Source organism: Ostrinia furnacalis, unplaced genomic scaffold, assembly GCF_004193835.3.
Source record: "Ostrinia furnacalis isolate ACB-3 unplaced genomic scaffold, ASM419383v2 OfSCF1073, whole genome shotgun sequence".
In the NCBI taxonomy this organism is placed as follows: Eukaryota; Metazoa; Arthropoda; class Insecta; order Lepidoptera; family Crambidae; genus Ostrinia; species Ostrinia furnacalis.
Window position 1 is genome coordinate 5,478 of NW_021131312.1, and position 26,242 is coordinate 31,719.

Sequence of the window (26,242 nt, forward strand, 5' to 3'; positions counted from 1 at the left end):
ACTAATATTTAAACAATAACTGTAGAAATCAATTCTACAATGAATATTCTTTATTTTGGGATACTTTTATTGCAGTTATTGCTGTGTTTTTAAACCAAAAACCACGATCAAAATGTGACGTTAATCTTCAAATTTGCCAAATTATTTTTAGATTTTACTCAATAATGGTAATGAAATTCAAGAATCTATTTCATTAATGGACTACAAGAATATATGTCCGATGATTACTATATATTTTTAAGCTTATTATATGAGCATAAATAATAGATACAGGACTTTGAAAATGAGTCTGCGGCAATTTTTCCGTAAAATGGTTGTGGGAGATGGGGCACTGTGAATTAAGCAAAAGAATTTTAGTAAATCCGTTTCATTAATGGTCAACACCAAGGATTGACCTATCTTTCGCAGTTATTAAATAATCTCTGGGTGTTGCTTAAGATAGTAATTCATGCTTCCAAAATCTTAGAATTTCGCACGAAAATGTAAAATGGCTCTTAATAAATAAAAAATATTTTCAATAGAGTTTGCTATAATATAGACATATCGCCAGCGGCAAACTTATCGCGAACGGATAGTATAATGCTTGACATACTAACTAACAGCATCCTAAAGAATTTCAATTCACCGCCTACTAAAACTAAAAACGCCTACAAATATGCAATTTGCGTTGTAAGTTTGAAAGCGCCATAAACAGCTTGTTTTCGTACTGAGTATTAAAGGTCTAGCGCTTAAATAATTATTTCTCTAAGGTAGTATTCGGGGCAGCCCCGGATATACAATTTCTAAAGTCCTTTCAGTATAGATGACCCACGCTGAACTGTCCCACCAAACTCAATGACAGGGGGGCGCTACCATCGTTTAACTATAAAATATGGTTTCCAACATGGCAAAAATCGGAAGCAGCGATCCGGTATTGACGGTGGCGCTGGCGCCCCACTGTCAATGTCATGGATACAATAGGACAGTTCAGTATTTTGGAACTATAGATGACCCACGCTGAACTGTCCCACCAAATTCAATGACAGGGGGGCGCTACCATCGTTCAACTATATGGTTTCCAACATGGCAAAAATCGGAACCAGCAATCCGGTATTGACGGTGGCGCCCCACTGTCAATGTCATCGATAGGACAGTCCAGTATTTTGGAACTATATATGAAGTTTTTCGGTTTAGTAGTAACCACAGATATGGATTAGAGCACAGATACAGATGTGTTACTATATACTACCACAGCTGTGGTAGTAACAAAATAAATAATTTTTTACTTTTAAAAATGAAATAACGTTATCGTTATTATAATATTTGAAAACTTAATTTGTGAACTTAAACGTGAATTTTAGCCAATAGAGTCTCTTCCATCTAAGAAACTCGCACAGCCTATTGGTGGAGAAATCGTGACAGTTGCTGTCACTTGCGTGTTATTACGAGTTAGTGAGACACAAAAAAAAACTACAACAAAGACCACAGATATGGATAGATGCAGCATGTGTCAAAAATTGTATGAAGCCGAGCGTGCCACTTTTTAAACGTCATTAGTGTCATTTTAGCGAATTTTAGTGATTGCCGCAACGTAAAAGTAATCGTATCATCGTACTGCATTCGCAAAGTCATCGAAAGATATCGTGTGACTCGATTCGAAAATTAATTAATTCCGATAAAACTGATAATTTGTTAAATACAAAACCAAAAACATCTTTATTAACCTTTTTAAAATAAAGTAATTCTTACAATTCGTCAAATCTCGTTATTTTTTTTACCTTACCAGCGTTTCAAGACATAAATTTGTCAAGTGCATGAATACATGGATCAGTGTGTGTCTTATTGTTATGAGTAAGTACGGTTCCTTGGGATCGGTATGAGTGCACCACATACAGGGACCATGGTTTTAACTCTTAAGAGTACATCGCAGGATATGTATTAAAAACAATGCTACTTTATACTTCTTCTACTGCTACTTTATTCTAATTAATTATTTGCTACTTGTGCTGTTAATTACAATTCACAATCCGTAAATAATATCTTCTTTCTACCGTGTTCGTACTACTGTTCTCGTAAAATCATCGTAACCGATTGTTGTAATCGGATTACATGAACATCACTCGACCATGTATGTCCATTTGGACATATCGGAATGGCACGCTTTGACGATCAACTTGCTGTATCTACTCTAATCCATATCTGTGACAAAGACAGACGGCCAGTGAAACGTCATTCCTATTTCGCTTGTGTGTTGTAGATTATTTTGTAATTATTACTAGAATTTGGACTACTTCCGATAAAATTTTATAGAACACTATCAAAAGTGTATGCTAAAAATATTCATATTTGTGCCTGTAAAGATTTCGTGTATGCCCATTATGTGAGTACTTTCTCTTTTTGTGGCTGACTGATTGTGTTGCGACATCAAGATGGATTTTAGCAGTTTTACGGACGATATATTCGCACCTACGAATTCATCCAACGGTACAGACGAAGGCTGCATGATCATAAATTCGACATCAAAGATTTTATTCTTCGGTTACAACGGGATTCCTCAAACGCTGATTCTCAACTTGATTTCATGGTCATGTTTGATATTGTTGTTCTCCGTTTTACGCCGAACCGCCTGGAACTATGGGCGGATGGCGCTCGTGCAGCGGACAAAGAGTCGGTGGACCAACTTGTTCTACCGCGGCGGGGACGGCGACGCGCTCGTGCGGCGGAGGAGCGCCGACGAGTCCGCGAGCATAGACGAGGGCTTTTTCACATGGCTCCCGGCCGTCTTCAGGCTGACGCGCGAGCAAGTGCTCGCCAAGTGCGGGCCTGATGCAGTCCATTACCTCTCATTCCAGAGGCATGCCATCACGCTCATGTTTATCATCACCATCATATCCATTGGAATCATCTTGCCTATAAATTTTACGGGCAATCTCCAAGGAGACATGGGCTTCAGTAAAACGACTCTCAGTAACCTGAATGGGAGATCTTATTGGCTTTGGGTGCATACTTTAATAAGCATAGCATTTCTACCTATGTCAGTGTTGATTATGAGGAGATGCACCGGGCGAAAACCTGTGCCCACATCATTGACGGGCACTATAATGATCACCAACATAGCAAGGGCTGATCGAAATGAATCTACGATTAGAGCCTACTTTGCTCATAATTTCCCACATATTCAAATAGTTGACCTTCGCCTTGCTTATAACATCAACAAGCTGAATGAAGTTCAAGAAAAGAAGGATATGGTGACAGAAGCTCTGGTGTATAGTGACCAATACTTCAAGAAGACAGGAAAACGCATCACTGTCCGGACGGGCCTCTGTGGGCCACATGTAGATGCACTGGAGTTTTATACAAATGAAGAGAAGAGACTGAAAGATGAAGCTAAACGATGCCGCGCCATGGTACTTAATGATCCTCTGGGTATTGCCTTTTTAACCTTGCCATCATACCAGTTAGCTGAACATGTTATCAATAACTTTAGCTTGCACCGAGGTTGGGTTCTATCACATGCTACTAACCCAGCAGATATCATTTGGGAGAATTTAAGTGTACAACCTGGTGTCTGGTACATCAAGGCTATCTTTGTTAATCTGTTCTTATTCCTTGTACTATTCTTCCTTACAACTCCAGCAATTATAGTAAATCTGTTCAACACTCTATTTGTGAAATTGGACACACAAAAAGGGAGCAGTGTGGTCTTTGAATTCCTGCCAACCCTATTGCTTTGGACCATGGCTGCTGTGATGCCAGCTATAGTAGCTTTTTCTGATAAGTTTCTGTCTCACTGGACAAAGTCCCAGCAAAATTACTCTATTATGACAAAAACTGTTTCTTTCTTATTGTTGATGACCCTGATCCTGCCTTCCTTGGGTCTGGCTAGTGCAGAAGCATTTGTTAGGTGGACTTTGCATCATGAAAATGATACGATGCGGTGGGACTGCGTCTTTCTTGCCGACAAGGGCGCCTTCTTCATAAATTATGTCATCACCTCGGGTTTTATCGGTACCGCGTTGGAACTGATACGCTTTCCGGAGCTCTTTCTGTACGTTTGGTATCTTCTTCATTCAAAGTCGAAGGCCGAAAAGAGTTACGTGAAGAAGGCTATACTCTACGAGTTCCCGTTCGGCGTCCACTATGCATGGAGCCTCGCAATATTCTCGATTTCGATGGTTTACAGTCTAGCTTGTCCCTTGATTGCGCCTTTCGGCCTGATCTACATGGTATTGAAGCACATCGGTGACAAACATAACTTGTACTTCGCCTATGGGCCTAGTGATATGAGCGGGGTGGGCGGAGGCAGGATTCATTCGACGGCCGTGAGACTGATTCGCATCTCTGTGTTGTTGCTGCTAATTAACATGGCAGCCTGGGCGGGATTGCGGGCAGGTTTCGAGGCTAGGACGATCATTTTGGTGATGGCTTCTATTGTAGCATTCGGAACTTTCTTGCTTCTGAGTCCGTTCCCAAGTTGCACTCCTCCCGCGCCGCTGCAGGAGGAGTCCACTGTTAGGTTCCCCGAATATGTCGCCCCGGCGCTAACAAAACCCCTTGACTCCCCAATGAGTACCCCTACCACACCTGACTATGGCGCATCCTCTCCTACAACCATCCAATCCTACAGTCCGGACCCGATAAACATTTAAACTATGATTCCTTCGGAATTAGGATCCTACACTGACGCGTCTGCAGCTTAGTACAAAATTAGTACTAATCTGCATTTCGGGAATTATAATACCTGATCTATCGATAAACGACATTCACTGATAAGGTTTTGTTTGTTATTTTATTATGTTAATGGAAATGTGTAAATATTGCAATATTTTTATATATTTATGATAGGGATTTATTGTCGCTATAATCCTTCATATTTAATGTGCAAAAGACGACAGCTATAAATATAACTGCGCGCATGCAATATGAAAGATCTCTTCTATATTTTTTATCTCGTAAATATTTTAATATATTATTTCATTTAAGTATCGATTTAGTTTAGTGTTTGCCGATTTTAACGCCTTTTTATTAATTTATTTTATTCCGTCGTAATAAAATTTATTTATCATAATAATTTAATAATGTATTATGTCAAACATCGATGTGTATTTTGATCTTTTTGATAAATTTTTTAAAATAAAACAATACACGATAACATAATGTTAATGGCACCTTAATTTTTAGTTTATCGCGTGATAATTGATTAGTCATTATTAATATTAATATCATTGATATGATGTGTAGTCCACACAGCACATGTCGAAGTGTGTGATGTAAATGAATGAATAAATGTTCTTATTTTCTATACAAACTTTTAATTACCTTTAACATAGTGACACAAGAAGTAGTTAGTGTAGGTCATCAACTACTTACATTATCACCTGACTACAAACTAGGGTGGACTGTAAAATGCCTATTAATTATGTATTTGTAGATCACGTTTATAGTGAAGGAAAAATTAGATAATGTAAAATACCTAAGTATAATCTGTAAACGTGGTGTACCGCACTTCATTACACGCACGTGTGTGACATACTGAAGACCGTTATTGAAGACTTAACCGCGAAGTGTAAAACAATACTTATTCTCCAATAACGTTGATTTTCAAATGTTTGATGACCGCAATTCACCGTACTATCAGTTTGTTATGAGTACTTATGATAGGTACAAATAAATACGCTATGTGGGACGGGCAGGGCATAAGTACCTACCTAGTTAAAATTAATTACTATTAAGAATGCCTTCATTATCTTGCCTAATTAATGAACAAGGAAACAATGTATTTTAATATAAATACTAACAATGTAAACGACAATCTGAAAAATTAACGAATTAGTATGTAGATTTAAAATTAATTGGGTAATTTATTAGGATAGGACCACCATGCCGTTAATAAAAGCACGTAATTTCGTTATTGTAATATCTGATCAAGAAGTAGGTACTTTCTAATCGATCTAACTAAAAGAAGTTTTGCTGAACATTCTGCACGCTTCTCTTATCAAATAACTTTATATTCACCAGATAAAATAATTCTTTTATGTTGGTTTGAAACGTTTTTTTCAGCTTTTTATCTGAACGTATAGGGAAAACCATATTAAGTCATTAGCGAGCGAAGATTTCTTTAGTCCGTCCTTGCTTTTACATGTTGTTTGTCCCTATTATGAGTGAGTAGAACTCGAAGTTCATGCATTCCCGCATCCGTTTCATTTGTTAGATCAATTGTCATCTCATTATCACAAAACTATGGCTTTAAGTAGCCACATGTATCGTGAATCAACGCGTGTTTATTAGCACTTATAGTGACATCATCATTCCGTTCACAACTAAATCGTGTTGAATTGAACCACCTGCTTAAATAAGCTGGTCTGCCATCTTTTTCTCTTCAGGTTGGTTAGTGGTTTGCTGAAGGGCTGTGTGTGCGTGACATCAAGAGGAGGCTAGTTTTTATGATTCACGTCTTTTGCTTGCCCTTTAATGTAAATGTATTACCTAATTAATGTATAATATCTCACTGGTTGACCATGTTTGTATTGAATGTCAAGTGACTCTTAACAATAACAAACATGCCACATACGTAGTTACAGCCGCACTCAGAAAGGTTCATTAAATTAGTCCTAATGAGTACTTAACTAATTATCATTAAATTTCTTAATTGACGGTTCATCCCAGAAACAAAACTTAAGGGTTCATTTGCTAATGACAGATTTAAGTAACCGTAGGGCGGACCATCCCTATCGACTGCGTTTCGATAAAGCATTGGTGTAGCCACGCTTAAAAAATATTGGTATTTACTAGTGAAAAAGTGGATTTAAAATATGAAAAATCATTATTTATAGTAATATGATTGATAGTCAGTTCTTTTACTGTTAGTTTTTATTGATTTACAAAGCGAAATAGCTATTTAAATTAAAATTAAATAGAGCAACTTGGGCTTTTTTTTTCTATGGGAACACTCACTGCTGTCAATGTCATAATATTAAACAAGGTTTGTTTGTGATTTCTGTTTTGTTGTTTCTCCGGAAGAGATTATTATATTTTCAACGTAAATATATCCTAAACCTAAAAATATCATGGTAAGTAGGCATTTATATAATACTTTAAAGTGTGTGGCATTCAATTTGTTGTATGTTAAACTTGCATTCATATAAAACTACTGTTTTAATTTAGGATAATAATCAATCAAAAACACCACGCAAAAGAATGTGCAATTTCACTGCCGATGAAAAGGCTCTATTGGCACAATTAATTAAAAAGACGCCAATCGTGGAGTCCAAATTAACGGATGGAAAGTCTGTCTCCAAAAAACAAGCAGCGTGGGATTTAATAACACGAGAGTTTAATAGCAACGCCAATGTACACAAGGTGGTATAGCTTACCTACTTTTTAATTTTTTTAAATGAAATTCATTCTGTTTTATTTATTAAATTTACTCATTCCAAAATATTTATAAATATTGTTATACTATTTCAGCGTGAGACTATTACTTTGAAGAGAGCATGGGATAACATGAAAGCCTACACACGTAAAGCTCGCGCAACTGAACGAGGAAACTTATTAAGAACTGGAGGCGGACCATCAGCACCTCCACCGCCACACAATGAAGCCATAATAACCATGGTTGAAGAGGTGCGTATCATTATGTATTTTCTCTAAATAAATGTTTCAAAAACTATCAAGTACTCCCTACCTCAACTGTTTTTATTTTTCAGGCTGCACCTATTATAATTTGTGAGTTGAATAACCCGTTTGATAGTGACGGAACCATACTGGATACAATCAGCAATAGTCAACAACAGGACTTGTTAGACAAACCTAACATTTCTGTATCGATTGACACCAGAGGTACTTTTGCTCTTGTACTATTTTATGGATGATGACAATGTTTTGTTCATCCTTATTTTTACGTTATGCTGATAAGATTGTTAATGTAAGTTTGTTTTTAGATATATTGGAAACAGAGAACTTAAAAGATTCCGAAGTAAATACATAAGTTACANTTCGTATCATTATGTATTTTCTCTAAATAAATGTTTCAAAAACTATCAAGTACTCCCTACCTCAACTGTTTTTATTTTTCAGGCTGCACCTATTATAATTTGTGAGTTGAATAACCCATTTGATAGTGACGGAACCATACTGGATACAATCAGCAATAGTCAACAACAGGACTTGTTAGACAAACCTAACATTTCTGTATCGATTGACACCAGAGGTACTTTTGCTCTTGTACTATTTTATGGATGATGACAATGTTTTGTTCATCCTTATTTTTATGTTATGCTGATAAGATTGTTAATGTAAGTTTGTTTTTAGATATATTGGAAACAGAGAACTTAAAAGATTCCGAAGTAATATTGAGTTTTGAAGAGCAGGAAGACGGCAAAATCTTTGACAATAACCACTTTGAAGTCGAAGATTTGCAAGTTACAGGTATTAAGTATACTTACCTACTATTTATCCAATAATACAAATTATTTAAAAAATTAAAATGATATCTAATAACTTTATGCTTGCTTAAACTCTTTCAGATGGTAAACCTTATTTAGCAGCAAAGACCAAGACTGCTGATCAAGTTCGGAAACCCACAGACTACATTCGTCGAGAGGCTGTGATACGAATTAAATATTTAGAAAATAAAAAAAGAATGGAAATGCAAATATTGAAAACCCAGGTACATTATGTTTCAATCATGAAATCATGAATCTAGTGACTTTTTATCAAGTAATTAAAATAAAGTACAACACAATGTATATTATTATGTTTCTCTTTACAGTTAGAAGTAGAGGAAATTAAAAAAGCAACAGCGTTATTAGAACAACAAAGACAGAAGACATTATTAGAGAAAGCGAAAATTGAGTTAGAAGAAATTAAGAAGTCAAATGGTGGTTAAAAACAAAGAAATAAAATGGTAGTTAAAAATAAAAATATTTGTTTGATTTTCGGATTTTTATTTATAAAAACATTAATGCATTTGTGTAGATGAAAATTATGTAGGTAGTATGCACGTAGTAATGCTGCAATTCTATTCCCCAAGATAATTATAATGAGAAACACTGGAGAGATGCTTCGGCATAAAGATTCGATCTGGGATGACATAAAAAGATTAATATATATCTATACATAATATATTAAGAAAAAAACCTTTCAACCAAAGATTGTCTTAATGTAAAGCCATTGCTGTTTGGGTTTTCGGTAACTGGTACATCCACAATGTCATTATAAATATCAATGTCATCCCAGTTCGATGGCACCAAGTCATTTACCAATAATGCTATATTGTGCAGTGTTGCACATGCACATATGACAGCCACAACTGTATCCAATTTAATGCCCATTCCGACCTGGAGACAAGGAAATCTTCTTTTCCAAACGCCAAAGCATCTCTCCACAGTGTTTCTCGTTTTAATTTGGCTTCTGTTATAATTCTCTTGGGGAATAGAATTGGGTGATAAAAATGGTGTTAGCAGCACATTACTAACTGCATACCCACTGTCCCCTAAAATTATCCCTTGCAATTGCCCAGTAACAAGTTTTTGCTTAATAGCACTGCTATTATAAATGAAACTGTCATGACTACTGCCAGGCCAACGGGCTACTAAATCGTAAAATTCTAAGTTTGGCCCTGTGACAGCCTGAACATTAATAGAGAAATACCCTTTTCTATTTCTGTACACTTCTGAAGTCATGCCTCCAGGGCTTCTTATTTTAATATGGGTACAGTCTATACAAGCAATGACTCCAGGAAAATGAGCTATTTCATAGAAAGATTTCCTGCAACAAAAACAATTATTATAAGTCATGAAACTCGGTAAATAGGTAGTACCCAGTAAAATATTTTTATTTTTGTCATTATAAAATAGTCTTACTTCACAGAGTTCATTTCTTCAGCAGTTGAGGGACATTTAACAAAATCTTTCATTTTGCTAGCTATCAATGTAGATACTTGAGCAATGATACGTGAAACCGACTGTTGACAAATATTCATAACATCTCCATCTAATTTCTGAAAAAAAAAGAGACATCCATTTAAAAAATAACACCTTACTACAAACATTGAAATAATAGTAGGTACCTACAATGCTCACAAACTCAAAAAAATAATGCAATTCATATTTAAAATATACAATTCAATCTTTTCAACACTAACCTGAAAACTGCCTGTAGCGAAGTAGCGTAATGTCAGCAGTAACATAATTTCCGGGGCAAATGGTAGTCCTCTTTTTGTTGGTTTCCTTAGGCCATCCAACATAGGTAATAAAACACTTTTTACAGATTCAGGTGTAAATCTATATCGTGCATGGAATTCTTGAACTGAATATTTTGTAAAGGGATCAGAATAATCGCGTAAATATCGCCTCGGTCCCACTTCTCTAAACCTTCTAGCGTATTCCACAAACTCAACAAAGTCACTCAGATCAGACATTTTTGCTTAATTAAACACGATGCGACTGATTCTCAATAATTATCTGGTCAAAATGGGTCAAATTATCAAAATAACCTCAAAACGTAAATGTCAAAATCAACCATTAACTAAGTTAAGTAAAGGTTTGGCTCTACTTAAATTTAATGATCATTAAAGGATGCTAATGCTCCGTTAACTGACTCTGAGAGTGAACTTTTTTAAATCTATACTAAGGAACGACTTAAGTAACCATTAAACGACTCTGAGTGCGGCTGTATGAGTGTGTTCTAAGTAATTGTTTATGATATTCTAAACATTCCTACGCCCTTCTTAAAGCCATAATTAAATAGGTTTAATAGAAAGGACATTTCGTGAGTTCGTTTAATCAATAAATTATAAACACTGTTATGAACTGGATTAGTTAGATTAAAATATCTACTNGTTAGTCCGTTATTCTTGTATTCTTCCAATGCAATTCTCTGTGGACGATATGCTTGTTCACACTGCGGATTTAAGTACGTTTGTTGTTTTCAATTTGTGGTTAAGGAAAGTGCAATAGAATCTAATTTACACAAGTTTGAGATACCTACACACTTACACAGAGCCACTATTAGAGCTTTGCGATTTTATATCATTTTTGAAGATTTAGCTACATAGAAATAGATCAATCAGACTTGTAATAAATAAGTTCTATTGTGCATACCTAGAACACTGCTTCTCGTTTCTAAATCACCCTTATCATTATACCAACTGTATTTCTACAATATCGCTTGAACGTTGACTGGTAGAGTACGTAACGCCTTTTGTACCTGTTTTTGTGCAATATGAAGAGGGCATAAACCTCTATTTGATTTCATTCCATTTACTTATTCTTCTTCTTTTCGTGTCGACAACAAACCTACACAGTGTCAGCCCAAAACTCCGCCACAAGAGTGGCGTTGTCAGTAGCACTCATCAAATCCTCCTGAGTGCAGTTGCTTGGGCACTCAGGGCATGACATCAGGTGCCTCATCGACTGGGGAACAAAACCGCACCTGCACTCCATGTTCAAGCCATCCAAGAATCCCCACCTGGCCAGATTGTCCTTACTACGGCCAACCTGCGTCCTTTTTACTTTACTTTACTTTTTATTTACTTATTTATTTTAATTTTGTGTTGTGTGGATAATTGTATTCTGTAAATTAGTTTTAGCGTAATTGATGTATTAACAAACCGGTTTTCTTAAATTTATGTAAGGTCGACAGCACATCAGTATAAAACATTTTTGTGGCTAAATGATTGGTATCATACAAGTATTTACATAAGATGTTGTCACAGAGTCTACCTTGATGTGTGGTTGTCCGTAACTTTACTATGTTAGTAGTTAAAATGTGTTGGCAACGACTTTAGTTTCTGTTGAATTTTATGTGACGTTATCGATTGATTTTGTAGTAGTAGACTATCTAAATCAAAGTTTAGGGACCACAAGTGAGTAAGTGACAAAAACATTTAATGAAGTTCATTCAACTTGTGTTTTGATTGATAATAATAAACTATCTGTAAACGCAATATCTCTAGCGTTGAGATAATATCTCGTCGAACTTATAAACAATTGAAAATCATAATTTACTCTTTAGTTTTCTTTTGTCGGCAGCTAGAATACAAGTTACCTACAACTATTTCGGCCTGAGTTTCCCTATTTGTGTTACTACCTCATTATCGGATCGTAAAAAATGACGTATTGATAACTGAAAGTGATTGTGACGAGTCTTGAAAGGATCGTAGTATTTTTCAAGACGCTGTAGATTTGCGATTCGAGGAACCGGGGATAGGAGATCACAAATTCAATTTCATGATCGCTTCGGTAGCTTTATAAAGAATTTTAATTTATCAAAAAAGCTCCATAAAGTAGAGCGTTTCTTGCTCTACCTCAAGCTCAACCCAGTGCTTATTCAGTGCTGCTTTAATTCAGAAAAAAAGTAAGTCCAACGCGGGTGTTATAAAATTAATAGCCTGAAACTGTATTTACTGTCCATTTAGTGCAATTTTTCTGTGGGTGCGAGTTCATTCTGTGATTAATTCACTGTTATTCTTCAGAATTGATAAAATAATTACTTATAAATTCGCAGTTTAACACTTTGCGTCACTGAGTAAATTCATTCTAACTTCATATTCATGATGTGAAACGATAAAAAGAGTGAATTTATCAACTTCTTATGTAATATGAAACTATTCTTTGATCCTCACAGCAATTTAAAGAAATGATTTCAACTTACAGTCATTTCGTATGTTCCGTTCTAAATTAGTTTCAACCTTTACAAAACTAAACTAAAATGTATACGTTACATTTTACATTCGCGGAATGATAAATGACGGTATCCGAAGTCTGAAAATGCTAAATAATTCGTCAGGCGTTGATGTGATGGAGGATATTCATCGATTTACTACAACATATTTTTGTTTTTCACATGTTTATTATTGCAATGCTTTCTTTTTGTATTGATGCTTTAAATCATAGTATTTTTTTTATCTTAACTTACCTAAAATACAAACAACTAAAATTGTCTTTCTTCTAATGCTGTAACAATTTACAAACATTTTAATTTTTGTTATGTAGTCCAGTTGTGTATAAATAAGCTTTTATTATTGGTGAATGACCTTGCAGATTAACGAAAAAACATTAAATTATTAGTTCATTCTAAATATCTAGTTGTCAGTGGCGGATTTACTAGCAGGCTGAGTAAGAACTTACGGCGGCAAATAAACTTTTTCTGGCCTGGGTCAATGGAATCGACACTAGCGCCGCCACTGCGCAAGTGTGTAAGAAGGTCAAGGTGGATGTCGCCTATCCATTCTGCTCTTTTAAGGGTTCCGTACTTCCGTGGTTTGTGTAACATTAGCAATAGCAATTAGAGTGCAAAGTGCATAAATGCAGCATAGATGTGGTGGCTACTCAGGTCCTTGTATTAAAACAAAAAAATAAAAATTGTCTTTTTATTGTTCATATAAATTATTAACAAAGATGTAGATGAACGACAACTAATGGTTTAAGGTGAAAATTGACACTGCTAATGTAACAAGCATTACCTAGTATTTGATCCACAACACAATCATACCAAAAATGCATTGCATATAAATCTATCCTTACAGTATCTTAGTAACAATGAATTAGGACTTGTTTTTGAAAATAATTAAATAACATCACTCATTAGACACTAAGCTTACAATAAAATTGACTAATAAATGCGTGCTACATTGGCAGTGTCTTTGCTATCTAACTACAGTAATTCAACTAATGAGTCTTCTTATGTTTCGCGAGCTTTTCGTATTTGCTCTTGGAGGTGAACCAGAGTCCAAAGGGTATGGCGAGAGAGGGCAGGGTCATGACAGCAAACGCGGCCCAGTCCAGGATGTGGGATGAGAACTTGCGGTCATAGTCTTTGAAAGCGACGATGGCGCCCTCTCCTGGGGAACTGCTGATGGCATATTGGACCTGGAAAAAAATAATTATTAGCAATGTTAATAATTTGTTTGTATGGTCTGCAAAATAGTAATAGTTTACAGGCTGCAGAATTGCATACAAATATTCATAAGTAAATAGATTTCAATTGTTGAAAATCGAAACTTAGATTTTTGCTAAATTAATGCCCATTTTCACCATCAATCCCTAATTTTTACATGACACATAACAGGAATTTTGTTTTCATAGGGGTAACTTAAAAATTAGGTATTGATGGTGAAAATGGACATATGTGTCTCTTGAAAGTGCAGGAGGATAAATTGAAAATAAAATATAAGGAAAAATAAAGTAGTTCTCTTGTGTTGTTGTTTGTATATTATCAGCAAGAGATTTGACAAGCACTTTCTAGATTAGCAATAGGACAATAACTTATCTTACACATACTTTGATAGCTCATATTTTTATTTGTTTGCATTATTAGGTTTGAATTTAACTATGCAATTTGATTTCCCTTTGATATTTAGACTTCAAAGAGCATAACATAACTGGAAGTGGACTCATTCATAATAAATTCAAACTGACTTCTAACAAGATAATACATCAATATCATCATTTTGTTAAATATGCCTTTTCGTGATTCGACCCACGAAGTGTACAAATTACTATGATCACAATTTTTAAAACCATATACATAAATAAGTTATTGTACTATTTTTGTTATCACACCATTATGTGCTAGTTTATTGTGTAAGAAAGTCAACAAAATGTTCTTACCTCGGTGGCATCTTCACTGGGCTTGTATGTGACTTCGGCGGCGGTGAAGTTGAAGTATCCGTATCTGTTGGAGCGCACGGTGACGACGTGCGAGACATTGGCTTGGGGCGCGATGCGCTCGATCTGCGCCGTCAGCTGCCCGCCCACCACCGAGAACACATCCGGATGGAACCCGTTGTCCACCAGCTTCACGTCCACCGCCGGCGCTGTGCCCACGTTGTACAGCGTATACTTCACCAAAATATCCATGTTCTCAACCAAGTACTTGTTCAATACGTGTTTCGACACCAGCAACCTCGCTGCGGTCGGCTCGTCGTCGGCCATCGCCGCGGCGGCCACTATGAGGATCAGCGACAACAGTTTCGCAGCCATTCTGTCTGGAAAACGGGAATGAAACACTGAAAACCAATTCGACTTTTCACAAGTTGTTAAACCGAATTTAATGAATTAAATACTAGCGTTTATGTCGTCAAAAGTGATATATTAGTTTAAGTAAAATGTAAGGATTCATAAATATTAAAATTACCTTATTGAATGCCTATTTTAACAAATTAAAACCAAATTGCAAGAGAAAGATCGACTTTTACCAAATGACAGGTATTCGTACGTGGCTGACGTTTATTGACGTTTCGCTCCACGCGTCCAAAATCATTGCCAGTTTTGCCAAATTTCGTGAAAAATTACAGTTACAAGCACGATCACGTAATTTTTATTAGAATTACATAAAAAAATGTTTCACCGCTTTAGATATATAAAAATTTTGCACATAGATTAAGAATTAAATTAGAAACTTTACAAAATGAGATATTAATTGATAATATGCATTATAAAATAACACTGTATTTTTACAAAAAATCATGCTAAATTGAACGCATGTTTGTATATGTCAAAAATACGTGTTTGTTTTCGTGCTTCACGAATTTTACGATTCTGAAAAGATTCGAAAAATGGTCTTCTTGGCGATTATTCGCCTTAATTAGTAATTATTAAGTCTTTAATTTAGTGAATAAATATTAGAGAATAAACGCACTAAACCAAACTATGTCAGATAAAGAAGATTCTACCAAAAATTTTGATAAAAAGGTGCTAGATGACGAAGCATTAGAAAAGTATGTTTTAAACAGATTGAGCTTGATATTTGAAAGAAAAATTGAAGTGTTTACCGTTCTTGTGCTATAAATCTACTATAAACGTGATAAAATCATTTCAGACTGGCTGTTGAAGAGTTAATGCGGGAAGCTGTCCAAGGCGCCGCCAGAGCCGAATTAGTGGGTCCCTCCGGCTGGATTAAAGCTCCACAACAAAAAACCAATAAACGCTTCCTCGTCAACACGCTGCGGAATGCAGTGAGCTCCAACAAATACCATCATTCCAAAACCTACAAACGTTCTCTTAGCAAATCACCAAAGCGTGAATCCTACCCTAAACCCACCATTAAAAAGGACAAATCGAAGAAAAAGCACTAAGATGGCTGAATACGACGTACAGAGTATGTTAAATAATATATTTGATATTGACGATTTGAATACCTGGAAACCATCAGAAAAAATTCTTCTTGTAATTAAGGAAATAGACACAATTAAAAATGATACAAAAACCTTTTTGGGTAATAGTGATCATGATTTAGATGCAATTTTGAAGGAGAGTCTTGAGTTGACACAGGAGAGCAAGTCTGTGGTAGATGACATGGAACAATGTAGACAAGAAATCGAACAAGAAACTATGGCTGAAGTACTTCGGTCTATTGAGAGCCATGACTATATCACTAAGGAGTTACAGTCTGTTGAATTTGCATTAAATATTGTAAGTGATGTGTTGCAATGTGGCAAGTATGTGAAGGAATTCGAGGACGGTCGGCAGGCCTCAAGCTTTACCCGTGCCGTTGAAGCAGTGTATGACTTACTGCAGTACATTGAATTGCCTGCTGAAGGCTTTAAAGATCTCGATTTATACAGCAACACAAGGCACACCGGCCAACTAATTTTAGATAATTTACTTCATGATTTATATGCCGAGTGGGATAGATTAGTTGTTACTGATGTCAAAACTGGTAATCGTAGGACTATTGTTAACATTACTCTTAACTTAGATGATTCAAGGATCGTATCTGATATCTTGAACGCTCTAGAAAAGAGCAAGAAACTGGCTGAAAAGGTAACTACATTTTCACAGTTTCTAATGAAAGATGTAATTCAACCGATTATTAATAATGAGTGCGTCGTTTTTGCTGAGACAGACGAGTTTATGAATGTTACTATTAATCATAAACCAGATTTCAAACCTACCTATGATGCAGTCATTGCCAATTTAAGACTGCTGTTCCATTACCTCAGTAACAAGCTCAATTTTGAATTCAGAAGGGACATGACCCTAATGAAAATGATTGGGTCTCAGCTAAGTGTTGAGTTTAGGGACCTCTTGGTGAAGGACTGTCTCATTCACACAATACCGAATAACATTAATGAGCTTCAGACCTATGGTGTAATTACATCAGAAATTGAAAATTTCCAGCATTTCTTAGCTATGCTTAAATTTTTCCCTGATGAGAATTTTTCAATATTGGAATATGTTAATAATATTGATGTTCTCTTTGCTGACAAGTCAAGTCAGTACTTCTTGGAGTCAGCCCGTCAGATAATGCTCAAAGATTTGAGTGTGACCATGTCAATTGGTGTTGAAAATATACCAGAGGATAATGCAGGGTCCAGCTCAGCACCTGATGAGAGTTTGGCAGAAGCACTAAAGATTTTGGATAAGACAATCCCAAAGAGTCTGTTCTACTTCCCAAGGTGCATGATATCTCGAACAGCCCAAGAGCTGCTGGATCTGGTGTATGTGATGATGGAGCAAGCGGTTCAATGCTCGGATGTGGTGTCCAAGAAATTGTACAACACTACTCGCCTCGTCTTTGAACTGTATGATGCAGTTGTTCCTTATCACCATGAAAAGTACTTGCAGACTATACCCCAGTATGTAGGTAGGTGGTGTTCTCTTTAGCCGTGTATTCACTAGAGGGAGCAAAGCAAGTAGTGACGCTGCCTCAATCTGCGGAACGCCGCGTCCTGAGGCAAATTCGTCGCTGCGAGCCGAGCATTGGTGTATCTAGAATTGTTTTTCAGGGGGCGCCCAGGCCCCCCTATCATATTCAAATCCGTAGCCCAACATCCCTTGCACCAGACCATTGATGAAGTAAATGCGCTATATATGCGCATGGAGTCAAGCCATATTGTGCAGCTCGGCTCGAGGCTGCCTTTAGTGGATACGTGGCCTACGATTTCACTTTTCAAAAAATTAAGAAACTCCAATATCACCCATATTTCACCACCATTGCAGCTCTGTTCCACAACAACTGCATGTACCTTGCGCACAACCTGCAAACGTTCGGTGACAAGTGGCTGATCCTGATGGAGGGCCGGGAGCTGGACTACCCCATCAGCTTCGTGGACCTGGTGCCGCGCCTGCGCGAGCTGGGCTGCCGGCACCTCGCCGCGCACATGCAGCAGCAGCGGAAGCAGATCCTCGACAACATCAGGTCCTCGGGTCAGTGAGCTTTGAATAACTGGTGTAGATAGTACTTACACCACTCAGCTATAAAAGCCTGGTGCAGTTGCATGAAGAAGAAGAATCAGTAGAAGTATCAGATCCTGGACAATATCAGGTCCTCGGGTGAGTGCCACACTGATCTTTACTACTAAAGTCCGGTCACCAAGCACGTAGATTTTCGTCCAATGACCCCAAGCTACCCATCCTTATCGCGTCGCGAATGTGCGACGGTCGGCCGCAGTGAGTGTGCGAGCCAGCAATATGATTACGCGCGAGCGATAAGGATGGGTAGCTTGGGGTTATTGGACGGAATTCTACGTGCTCGGCGACCGGACTTTAGTACACCCTTCCACCAAAGCTACATGCAGTAGCAGAGAGTAGATTCTTGCGTGAATGAGATACATTTACCTTTCCAACATTTTACCACCATTTAGCCGGTGCGGAAGGCATTCTTGGCCGCATAAAAAGCAGATCCTGGACAACATCTGGTCATCTGATGAATGAGATATATTATGCCTGATCTTTAGTTAGTATAGGCTTTTAGCTTGAAAAAACTGGTGCGAAAATTCTTGCATGTATGCAGCAACAGAAGAAACAACCTTGATCCTGGAAAACATCAGATCCTAGGGTGAGTGAGATACATTACAGTTTCGTTCCACAACAAACTGCATCTCGCTCAAAACCTGCAAACGTTCGGGGACAAGTGGCTGATCCTGATGGAGGGCCGGGAGCTGGACTACCCCATCAGCTTCGTGGACCTGGTGCCGCGCCTGCGCGAGCTGGGCTGCCGGCACCTCGCCGCGCACATGCAGCAGCAGCGGAAGCAGATCCTCGACAACATCAGGTCCTCGGGTCAGTGAGTTTTGAATAGCTGGTGTAGATAGTACTTACACCACTCAGCTATAAAAGCCTGGTGCAGTTGCATGAAGAAGAAGAATCAGATCCTGGACAACATCAGGTCCTCAGGTGAGTGCCACACTGATCTTCACTACTAAAGTCCGGTCACCAAGCACGTAGATTTTCGTCCAATGACCCCAAGCTACCCATCCTTATCGCGTCGCGAATGTGCGACGGTCGGCCGCAATGAGTGTGCGAGCGCGACAGCAATATGATTACGCGCGAGCGATAAGGATGCGTAGCTTGGGGTTATTGGACGGAATTCTACGTGCTCGGCGACCGGACTTTAGTACACCCTTCCACCAAAGCTACATGCAGTAGCAGAGAGAGTAGATCCTTGCGTAAATGAGATACATTTACCTTTCCTACATTTTACCACCATTTAGCTGATGCGGAAGGCATTCTTGGCCGCATACAAAGCAGATCCTGGACAACATTTGGTCATCTGATGAATGAGAATGCCTGATCTTCAGTTAGTATAATTCTTTCTTCGCCGCGCACATGCAGCAGCAGCGGAAGCAGATCCTCGACAACATCAGGTCCCCGGGTGAGTGAGCTTTACATAACTGGTGTAGATAGTACCAGGCCTGTTCATCTCCGCGAGTTTACATCGAAAACAAAACACGCACGATGGCCCACCTACAGGATACTATTCGACAAGGCGTCACATACGAGCGAACATTGACTCACGCACGCGTATTCTTGTGTAGGTATGACGGAAGAAAATAAAGAAATGTGCAGTATTTAACTGCCTAAATAATAATAAAAACACAGAATGTACTTTTTTAAGTTGCCTCAAGACACTGAGAGGTAAATAAGTAGTTAATATTATTCATGATAATTCATGCTAAATCATGTATTTCCTCCGCCATTTTCCGCAGTTTGGCACCTCATGTCACATAATTTGCAGTGCCGATCACTGACGTTTGTCAACAAAATGGTGCTTGACTCTTGAGACAGGCTAAATTACACCATATTGTTAATGACATTGAGCATACATTTTTTTAAATACCTTCGCGAAGTAAAACTTCTGTACGTAGTACTTATTATTATTCTGTGATAGTACTTACACTACTCAGCTTTAAAAATCTGGTGCAGAAATTTTTGCATGCATCCGGCAGCAGAAGAATCAGATCCTGGACAGCATCAGGTCCTCGGGTGAGTGCCACACTGATCTTTACTACTACAGCCTTCCACCAAAGCTATAAGCTTGGAAAAACTGGTGCAGTAAGTACTTTATCCTGTGGACCTCTTTTGGTTGAAACAGATGACATAGCTTCAAAAATCAACCACTGATCAGACTAATAGTGTAGTCACTACAGTCTGATGTATGTGTTGTACTGTTGTTACCATTTTTGCTAGAAAACAGCGCTGGATTTCCGCGTAGGCCTACAAAGCCCGAGCCTAGGGGCCAGCCAGTCTAGGGGCCCTCAGTGGCGAAACTCGCGAAGCGAAGCTCAAAACAGTCTGGCATGCTTTATTAAAAAGTTAAAGATGAGGGGGCCAAGTGCCTACGGGTTATGGGTCTCTAAGTCCGGCACTGACAAAACTCCTACTCTGTGCAGATCTGAACTGCATCGTGGTGAAGGACGTCCTCGGCGACAACGCGGAGGCGGCCGTGCGCCAGTGCCTGCGCCAGCTGCACCTGCTCAAGAACGTCTGGGTCGGCATCCTGCCCAACAACGTCTTCACCAGGTAAGGGGTTGGACGTAGACAACAGACAGTACCATTCGCATTGCGTCACGAATTAAAAAATGGTCATTCATTTTGTTCTATTCGCAAAGTGGTCACACTCAGATAGTTTAACATTTTCAATGTACAAGTTGCGCATCGATTATATTCAGACGATAATATGCTGATAATCTTGGATAATCTACATCATTCTTAAGTGCTGAAAGGTGTTCTTCGGTCATCATCACATTTGAAGCAGTGACTTGCGTATGCTACGCATAAGCGATGCTAAGCGATGAGGATATTGAATCAGCCAAGAATGTTTTAAGGTCCTAAAATGCCTAAAAAAGGTGCCAAACCAATTTGTTCTGTTGTGCCCAATCTTTACATGACCCAATATCCTATTTATATCTCTTTTAAAGTAGCTTAGCAATCTTATGTGGAGGTACAGCTTCTGCCAAACCAACGCGTGACACTCGCGTGATAACGATCACTGCGCGTGTATAGATCGCCGCGACCAATGACAGGACGTGTTGGTGTAAACTCGTCGCCACAAATTCATACACGACATCTGATCGACATCGCGCACCCAGGCTGCACGTGTTGATTTAGCTGAACCTTAAACTATTGACCTGTCAGCAAACTCAATCATTGCCTCCACTTGCAGGTTGATGTCAACTCTAGTCAACATGTTTGTTGAAGAGCTGATCCACCGCGTGTGCACGGTGGAGGACATCTCCATGGAGATGGCCAGCCAGCTCACCGACATGTACTCCGTCGTGGTGCAGAAGGCGCCGCAGCTGCTGCAGGTAGCATAGAGTATAGAATAGTTGCAGACTTTGCCTTGTTTATTGTATTAAAGAGCCTGATGATGATGCAGCCCCCCTCCCTCCTGATGCCCGATGATTTAACTAATGCCCGTTATCACCATCAATCTAATTTTTAAGTGACCTCTTCGTTCGTTTCAGCCGAAAGACGTCCACTGCTGGACAAAGGCCTCCCCCAAGGATTTCCACAAAGACCGGTCCTGCGCCGCTTGCATCCAGGTACCTCCCGCGACCTTCACCAGATCGTCGGTCCACCTAGTGGGAGGCCTGCCCACGCTACGTCTTCCAGCTCGTGGTCGCCACTCAAGAACTTTCCTGCCCCAGCGGCCATCAGCTCTTCGAGCCATGTGCCCCGCCCACTGCCACTTGATTTTAGCGATTCTGCGAGCATAGCACGCTCCATCGCTCTTTGGGTGACCTTGAGCCTTCTTATGAGGCCCATAGTAAGCGACCAAGTCTCAGATCCGTACACCATCACTGGCATGATGGTGCATCATGATGATGATTCTGACTTGCCTCGCTAGGCCAGAAGTTGGGTATGACTTGCCCCCCTCTAAGCCAGAAGCTGGGTACGCCCATGCATCTCACTTGGACTCTTTAATAGTGAAGATCTCCAATACACAAACCATATCCTCACTTCTTTTTTTCCAGAGCCCATCGGACGTGGAAACCCACGTGGCGTCCTGGACCAAGCTGTCCCTCCTGATCTTCGTCCTCGGCGGTTCCCTCAAGGACATCGAGGCGCACTGGCGCGACGGCACCGGTCCGCTGTCCGTGCACTTCCGCACCGAGGAGCTCCGCAGCCTCATCAAAGCCCTGTTCCAGAATACACAGTTCCGCGCCAACTTGCTGGCCAAAATTAAGTAAACATGTAATCCCCAGTCATTTATGTATTTATTACTATCAATAAATATTGGTGTTATATGGTCATTTGAGTTTTATTTGAAAGAATATTTTTTGCAACTAAATGTAGAAATAAAATTGGTGGGTGGTTTTGAAAAATTTGATATTCAAACTCAGGTGGCACAAGGCCCATCCAACGCTGTTGATTATGTATTTCACGTATTGATAATGATTACGTTAACGTTATAATAATTTGCATTTTGTTTTCATGATTCCTTGATTCAAGTCGTGTTTTCGGAAATTAGTGCGGAAATGACGAAGAACGGAACGTCCGTTCGGTTTCGGTTCGGATCGAAAATAAAAAAAGCAAATGTCACAACATTGAATTGAACATAACCTCAAATAATTCGCGAAAATTATGCTAAAATAAATTAATAAAGTATTAAATTTAAATTATGAATGCATTACTGTTTCGTAGAAATTGTAGATTAATAACCCAGCGTGCTTATGCCACAACTAAGAAGAAAATATCGACCGAGTCTGATGAAGATCTACCAAGTAAGTCTTCTTCACTGCTGTAAATCATCTGAGTTGGTCTTTTTTTCCTCTCTATTTAATAAATGTATATTATTTTCTTTTAGTTTTTCAATACCCCGTAAGTAAAAGCTCCGATAGGCGCGTCTATGTATGGGGTCTGGCAGAAACTGGTGCCCTTGGCATCCACTTGCCAAGGGGCAAGCGCGGTAAAAAGGCATACAAGAATAACTTCACGCTGGCTTGGCATCCTACGAGGTCCAGTTTCGCGGAGAGATTTGATGTATGTGTTATACATTTAGTTTTATAGCACTTTAATCTTTGTTTCAATACTCATATTCTCTTGAATTCTTTCTAGGTAACACAAATAGCCAGTGGTTACGGTTTCACTGTGGCTGCAATCAAAACAAATGAGCAGCACAAAGTGTTTGGCACTGGCATCAACACAGACTCGCAGATTGGATACCACGCACCTCGCATTGGACATCCCCTAGAGCTAGTATTAAGCCCAGCACCTATTTATGTGCCTTACAAATCTTTGGAGAGCAAGGTTGGAAATTATAAAGCTTTATAATTTTTTTCATTTAAAGTTTTAACTTTTAATTTTTGTATTTAAATTCCAGATTATAGGTTTGTCAGCAGGCAGAGCTCACACTGTGATTCTAACAGACAATGAAGGAGCATACACTCTGGGAAACAATGCATATGGCCAGTGCGGGAGAAAGATCAATCCCACTGAGGAATATAAAGGCAGTATGATCTCACATAACATCAAGAGATTAGGCAAGGAAAACATTACAGATGTTTGTTGCGGCCAGGATCATACGTAGGTATTCAATGCTATATTTTAATTTCAACTTATTTATTTTGAACTGCTGAAAAATTTATGTAAAACCTTTACATAATAGCCTATTCTAGAATACATCATACATACAATGAGGTTAATTCGTCCAAGTTATCCCTTCAAGAGGTGTAATAATGATAGAAAACAAAAACATGAAAATATAGTTTTTAAATTATTGTTTTAGATTGTTTATAACAGAGTCAGGAAAGGTGTATGCTTGTGGCTGGGGTGCTGATGGTCAGACTGGACTAGGAATTTATGAGAATCAGGGGATTCCAGCTCCAGTGAAGGGTGATATCACTAGTGAGAAAATTGTGAAGGTTGCATCCACAGTGGACTGTGTGCTTGCCCTAAATGGTCAGTATTACTTGTTCAAATGGTTAAAAAAGTATTCTAGAAACAAAAAAAATATGATTATTGTGTAATTTTTTTCAGACAAAGGTGAATTATTTGGCTGGGGAAATTCTGAGTATGGTCAAGTACCAATGGCAAAGAAACAGCAACAAGTAAACATGTCCTATGCTCTAGTCAACTTCACCAAAGGACTTGGGAAAATAAAAGACATTGCATCAGGGGGATCTTTTTGCCTGATTGTGAATGGTTAGTGTCGGAAAATTATTAAGACAGCTATTAATTGATAAATATTTAATTTACATATTTACAATAATACTTTAGAACAATTTATATCCATCAACAATTTTCTACTGTACAAAAAACAAATAAACCTACAAACTATTCAGATAAAATGTATCACTTAAAGTATTGTTTTACACAATAACGAATAATATAATATAATTTGCTTAAAAATAAAAGTAAATAACTATTTTTTTAAAATCACATCAGCAACAAGATCAAATTAACATTATAATAATTCATCCTTATTTAAATTACAGAACATGGTGATGCTTTTGTATGGGGCTTTGGGTTATTAGGGCTTGGCCCCAATGTTCAACATACAGCAAAGCCAACGTTGATACCTCCAGCCCTCTTTGGTCGAAATGAGTTTAATCCTGAATGTACGGTGGAGAAAGTCGCCTGTGGTGTTGGTCATCTGGCAGCCATCACAAACAATGGAGATCTGTACATGTGGGGCAGAAACAGACACGGTTGTTTAGGATTAGGACACGCAAAAGATCAATACTTCCCTTTGAGAGTGGCCATTGGAGCTCATGTTCTAAAGGCTGTCTGCAGCGTTGATCACACAATAGCCCTATGTAAACCTTTTACATAAATCTGCGTATATTCTGATTATTTAATTAATAATATGTATGTACCTGTTATTATGGTTAAAATTTGTTTCCAAAATAAACGATTAAAACCAAATCTTGTTGTAAATAAACATACTTAAACTTTCCCCTTAATAATTTTAACTTTCTTTGAATTTGGTTTGATAACAATGACCCTTTTTGTATGTGACCCAAGAGAGTCATCTTCATTCTTTGATTTTGTGATAGTGGGTTTTATTTTTATCCTTTTCTTTATGTTACTCAAAACAACTGCTTTCTTTTTTCCTTTCTTTGTTAACATATTATTCTCAGCACAATTGACTTGTGGAATTGTCTCAATTGCAAGTATGTTTTGTCCATGAACAACATTGATTTTGAATCTGTTGTTGGATTTCTGTGCATTGAGTGGCAACATCTCATGGTGTTGTTGGCAGGCGAACTTCGACGGTAAACACCCTGCCTTCAACCGGACCCTTTGCACATGTCCCATTATTTTGTATTCCGAATAGTTTACCATGTCATGTTGTATCTGAAATGTAAACATACCATAATGAAGTTTAAGTTACTACTTGACTACCAAACAAAATTACTATAGGATTTTCACTGTCAAATTACATGAGTATGTCTATTGTAGAGATTTGTACATGAGATGGGTATGTAAAATTGCCATAAATTTGTGTGTGTGTAATGCAATCCTATAAGTTCTTGGTATACTTACGTCGAAGTGATCCTCACAAAAGTAATGAGCTCCAGGAGGTAATGGGAGGCACCCAGCAAGTCTCAACCATTCTTCTTTGGCGACTACAACAGCAGGAACTTGAACGAACAGTTTTTCTGGAGTTTTCTCAGTTGTACTGGGACAAAATGGCACCACACAGCTACGGTGACATTTGTTGTAATTGTGATCAATATGGTTGGACAACGGATCGCCAACCATTTTTACAGTGATGACGAACGAACGAAGAAAATCTAATTTGTTTTGGTAAAAAAAGTCAAGGAAAAAAGGTGACTTGCTCAGAAATGTCATAATCAGCTGTCAAAGTCATTTTCAGCCACAGACTACACCTATGAAAGCGTAAAACGGAACGTTGTCGTTGGACAGAAAGAAAGGCACTGGGGCACTGGACTGAACAAGAGCAATAAAATTGAGATCAGGAAATTATGGACTGGATTTAGTATATTACTCGGTGTTATGGAAACAAAGAAACAAGAAAAAATGCCATTATTTACATTGTATTTTAGGAAACAGTTTACAAAATGCCTTAA

General features: G+C 38.2%; 8 protein-coding genes across 12 annotated transcripts; 5 read left to right on the forward strand and 3 right to left on the reverse strand.

The window, feature by feature from the left end:
• The first annotated feature begins 2,189 nt into the window (after positions 1-2,189).
• On the forward strand, positions 2,190-12,609 carry Tmem63 (transmembrane protein 63). The gene is made up of 3 exons (XM_028302088.1): positions 2,190-6,553; positions 10,820-11,238; positions 11,508-12,609. The coding sequence occupies exon 1, from the start codon at positions 2,409-2,411 to the stop codon at positions 4,626-4,628; it is 2,220 nt and encodes a 739-aa protein (XP_028157889.1). The 5' UTR covers positions 2,190-2,408; the 3' UTR covers positions 4,629-6,553; positions 10,820-11,238; positions 11,508-12,609.
• On the forward strand, positions 6,484-8,918 carry LOC114351052 (uncharacterized). 2 transcript variants are annotated; one of them, XM_028302090.1, is made up of 7 exons: positions 6,564-7,049; positions 7,144-7,338; positions 7,447-7,602; positions 8,056-8,188; positions 8,290-8,406; positions 8,505-8,647; positions 8,750-8,918. In XM_028302090.1, the coding sequence occupies exons 1-7, from the start codon at positions 7,047-7,049 to the stop codon at positions 8,864-8,866; spliced, it is 864 nt and encodes a 287-aa protein (XP_028157891.1). In that variant the 5' UTR covers positions 6,564-7,046; the 3' UTR covers positions 8,867-8,918. The 2 variants fall into 2 exon arrangements, with proteins under 2 accessions (XP_028157892.1, XP_028157891.1); XM_028302091.1 differs by having other exon boundaries at positions 6,484-7,338.
• On the reverse strand, positions 8,906-10,649 carry LOC114351051 (putative nuclease HARBI1). Its single transcript, XM_028302089.1, has 3 exons — positions 10,124-10,649; positions 9,843-9,979; positions 8,906-9,747 (listed from the first exon to the last, which is right to left on the reverse strand). Exons 1-3 carry the CDS (start codon positions 10,397-10,399, stop codon positions 9,105-9,107), a joined length of 1,056 nt encoding a protein of 351 aa, XP_028157890.1. The 5' UTR covers positions 10,400-10,649; the 3' UTR covers positions 8,906-9,104.
• Positions 12,610-13,366: 757 nt separating the features above from the next.
• On the reverse strand, positions 13,367-15,247 carry SsRbeta (signal sequence receptor beta). Of its 3 annotated transcripts, none has more exons than XM_028302093.1 (3): positions 15,118-15,247; positions 14,592-14,968; positions 13,367-13,850 (listed from the first exon to the last, which is right to left on the reverse strand). In XM_028302093.1, the coding sequence occupies exons 2-3, from the start codon at positions 14,961-14,963 to the stop codon at positions 13,650-13,652; spliced, it is 573 nt and encodes a 190-aa protein (XP_028157894.1). In that variant the 5' UTR covers positions 14,964-14,968; positions 15,118-15,247; the 3' UTR covers positions 13,367-13,649. The 3 variants fall into 3 exon arrangements, with proteins under 3 accessions (XP_028157894.1, XP_028157896.1, XP_028157895.1); XM_028302095.1 differs by having other exon boundaries at positions 15,179-15,238; XM_028302094.1 differs by having other exon boundaries at positions 14,592-14,969; positions 15,121-15,218.
• A 218-nt stretch (positions 15,248-15,465) lies between these two features.
• Zw10 (Zeste-white 10 kinetochore protein) lies at positions 15,466-22,459 on the forward strand. The gene is made up of 6 exons (XM_028302084.1): positions 15,466-15,700; positions 15,802-17,568; positions 17,925-18,131; positions 20,597-20,726; positions 21,370-21,511; positions 22,181-22,459. Exons 2-6 carry the CDS (start codon positions 16,059-16,061, stop codon positions 22,394-22,396), a joined length of 2,205 nt encoding a protein of 734 aa, XP_028157885.1. The 5' UTR covers positions 15,466-15,700; positions 15,802-16,058; the 3' UTR covers positions 22,397-22,459.
• Positions 15,633-16,057, forward strand: LOC114351055 (protein POLR1D-like). Its single transcript, XM_028302097.1, has 2 exons — positions 15,633-15,700; positions 15,802-16,057. The coding sequence occupies exons 1-2, from the start codon at positions 15,633-15,635 to the stop codon at positions 16,055-16,057; spliced, it is 324 nt and encodes a 107-aa protein (XP_028157898.1).
• Positions 22,460-22,737: 278 nt separating the features above from the next.
• On the forward strand, positions 22,738-25,073 carry LOC114351047 (RCC1-like G exchanging factor-like protein). Its single transcript, XM_028302086.1, has 7 exons — positions 22,738-22,930; positions 23,014-23,189; positions 23,265-23,456; positions 23,530-23,732; positions 23,935-24,107; positions 24,186-24,350; positions 24,644-25,073. The coding sequence occupies exons 1-7, from the start codon at positions 22,828-22,830 to the stop codon at positions 24,979-24,981; spliced, it is 1,350 nt and encodes a 449-aa protein (XP_028157887.1). The 5' UTR covers positions 22,738-22,827; the 3' UTR covers positions 24,982-25,073.
• Positions 24,379-26,002, reverse strand: LOC114351048 (uncharacterized). 2 transcript variants are annotated; one of them, XM_028302087.1, is made up of 3 exons: positions 25,695-26,000; positions 25,095-25,505; positions 24,379-24,828 (listed from the first exon to the last, which is right to left on the reverse strand). In XM_028302087.1, the coding sequence occupies exons 1-2, from the start codon at positions 25,911-25,913 to the stop codon at positions 25,095-25,097; spliced, it is 630 nt and encodes a 209-aa protein (XP_028157888.1). In that variant the 5' UTR covers positions 25,914-26,000; the 3' UTR covers positions 24,379-24,828. The 2 variants fall into 2 exon arrangements, 1 of the variants encoding a protein (XP_028157888.1); XR_003655756.1 differs by having other exon boundaries at positions 24,647-24,828; positions 25,025-25,505; positions 25,695-26,002.
• Positions 26,003-26,242: the final 240 nt, after the last annotated feature.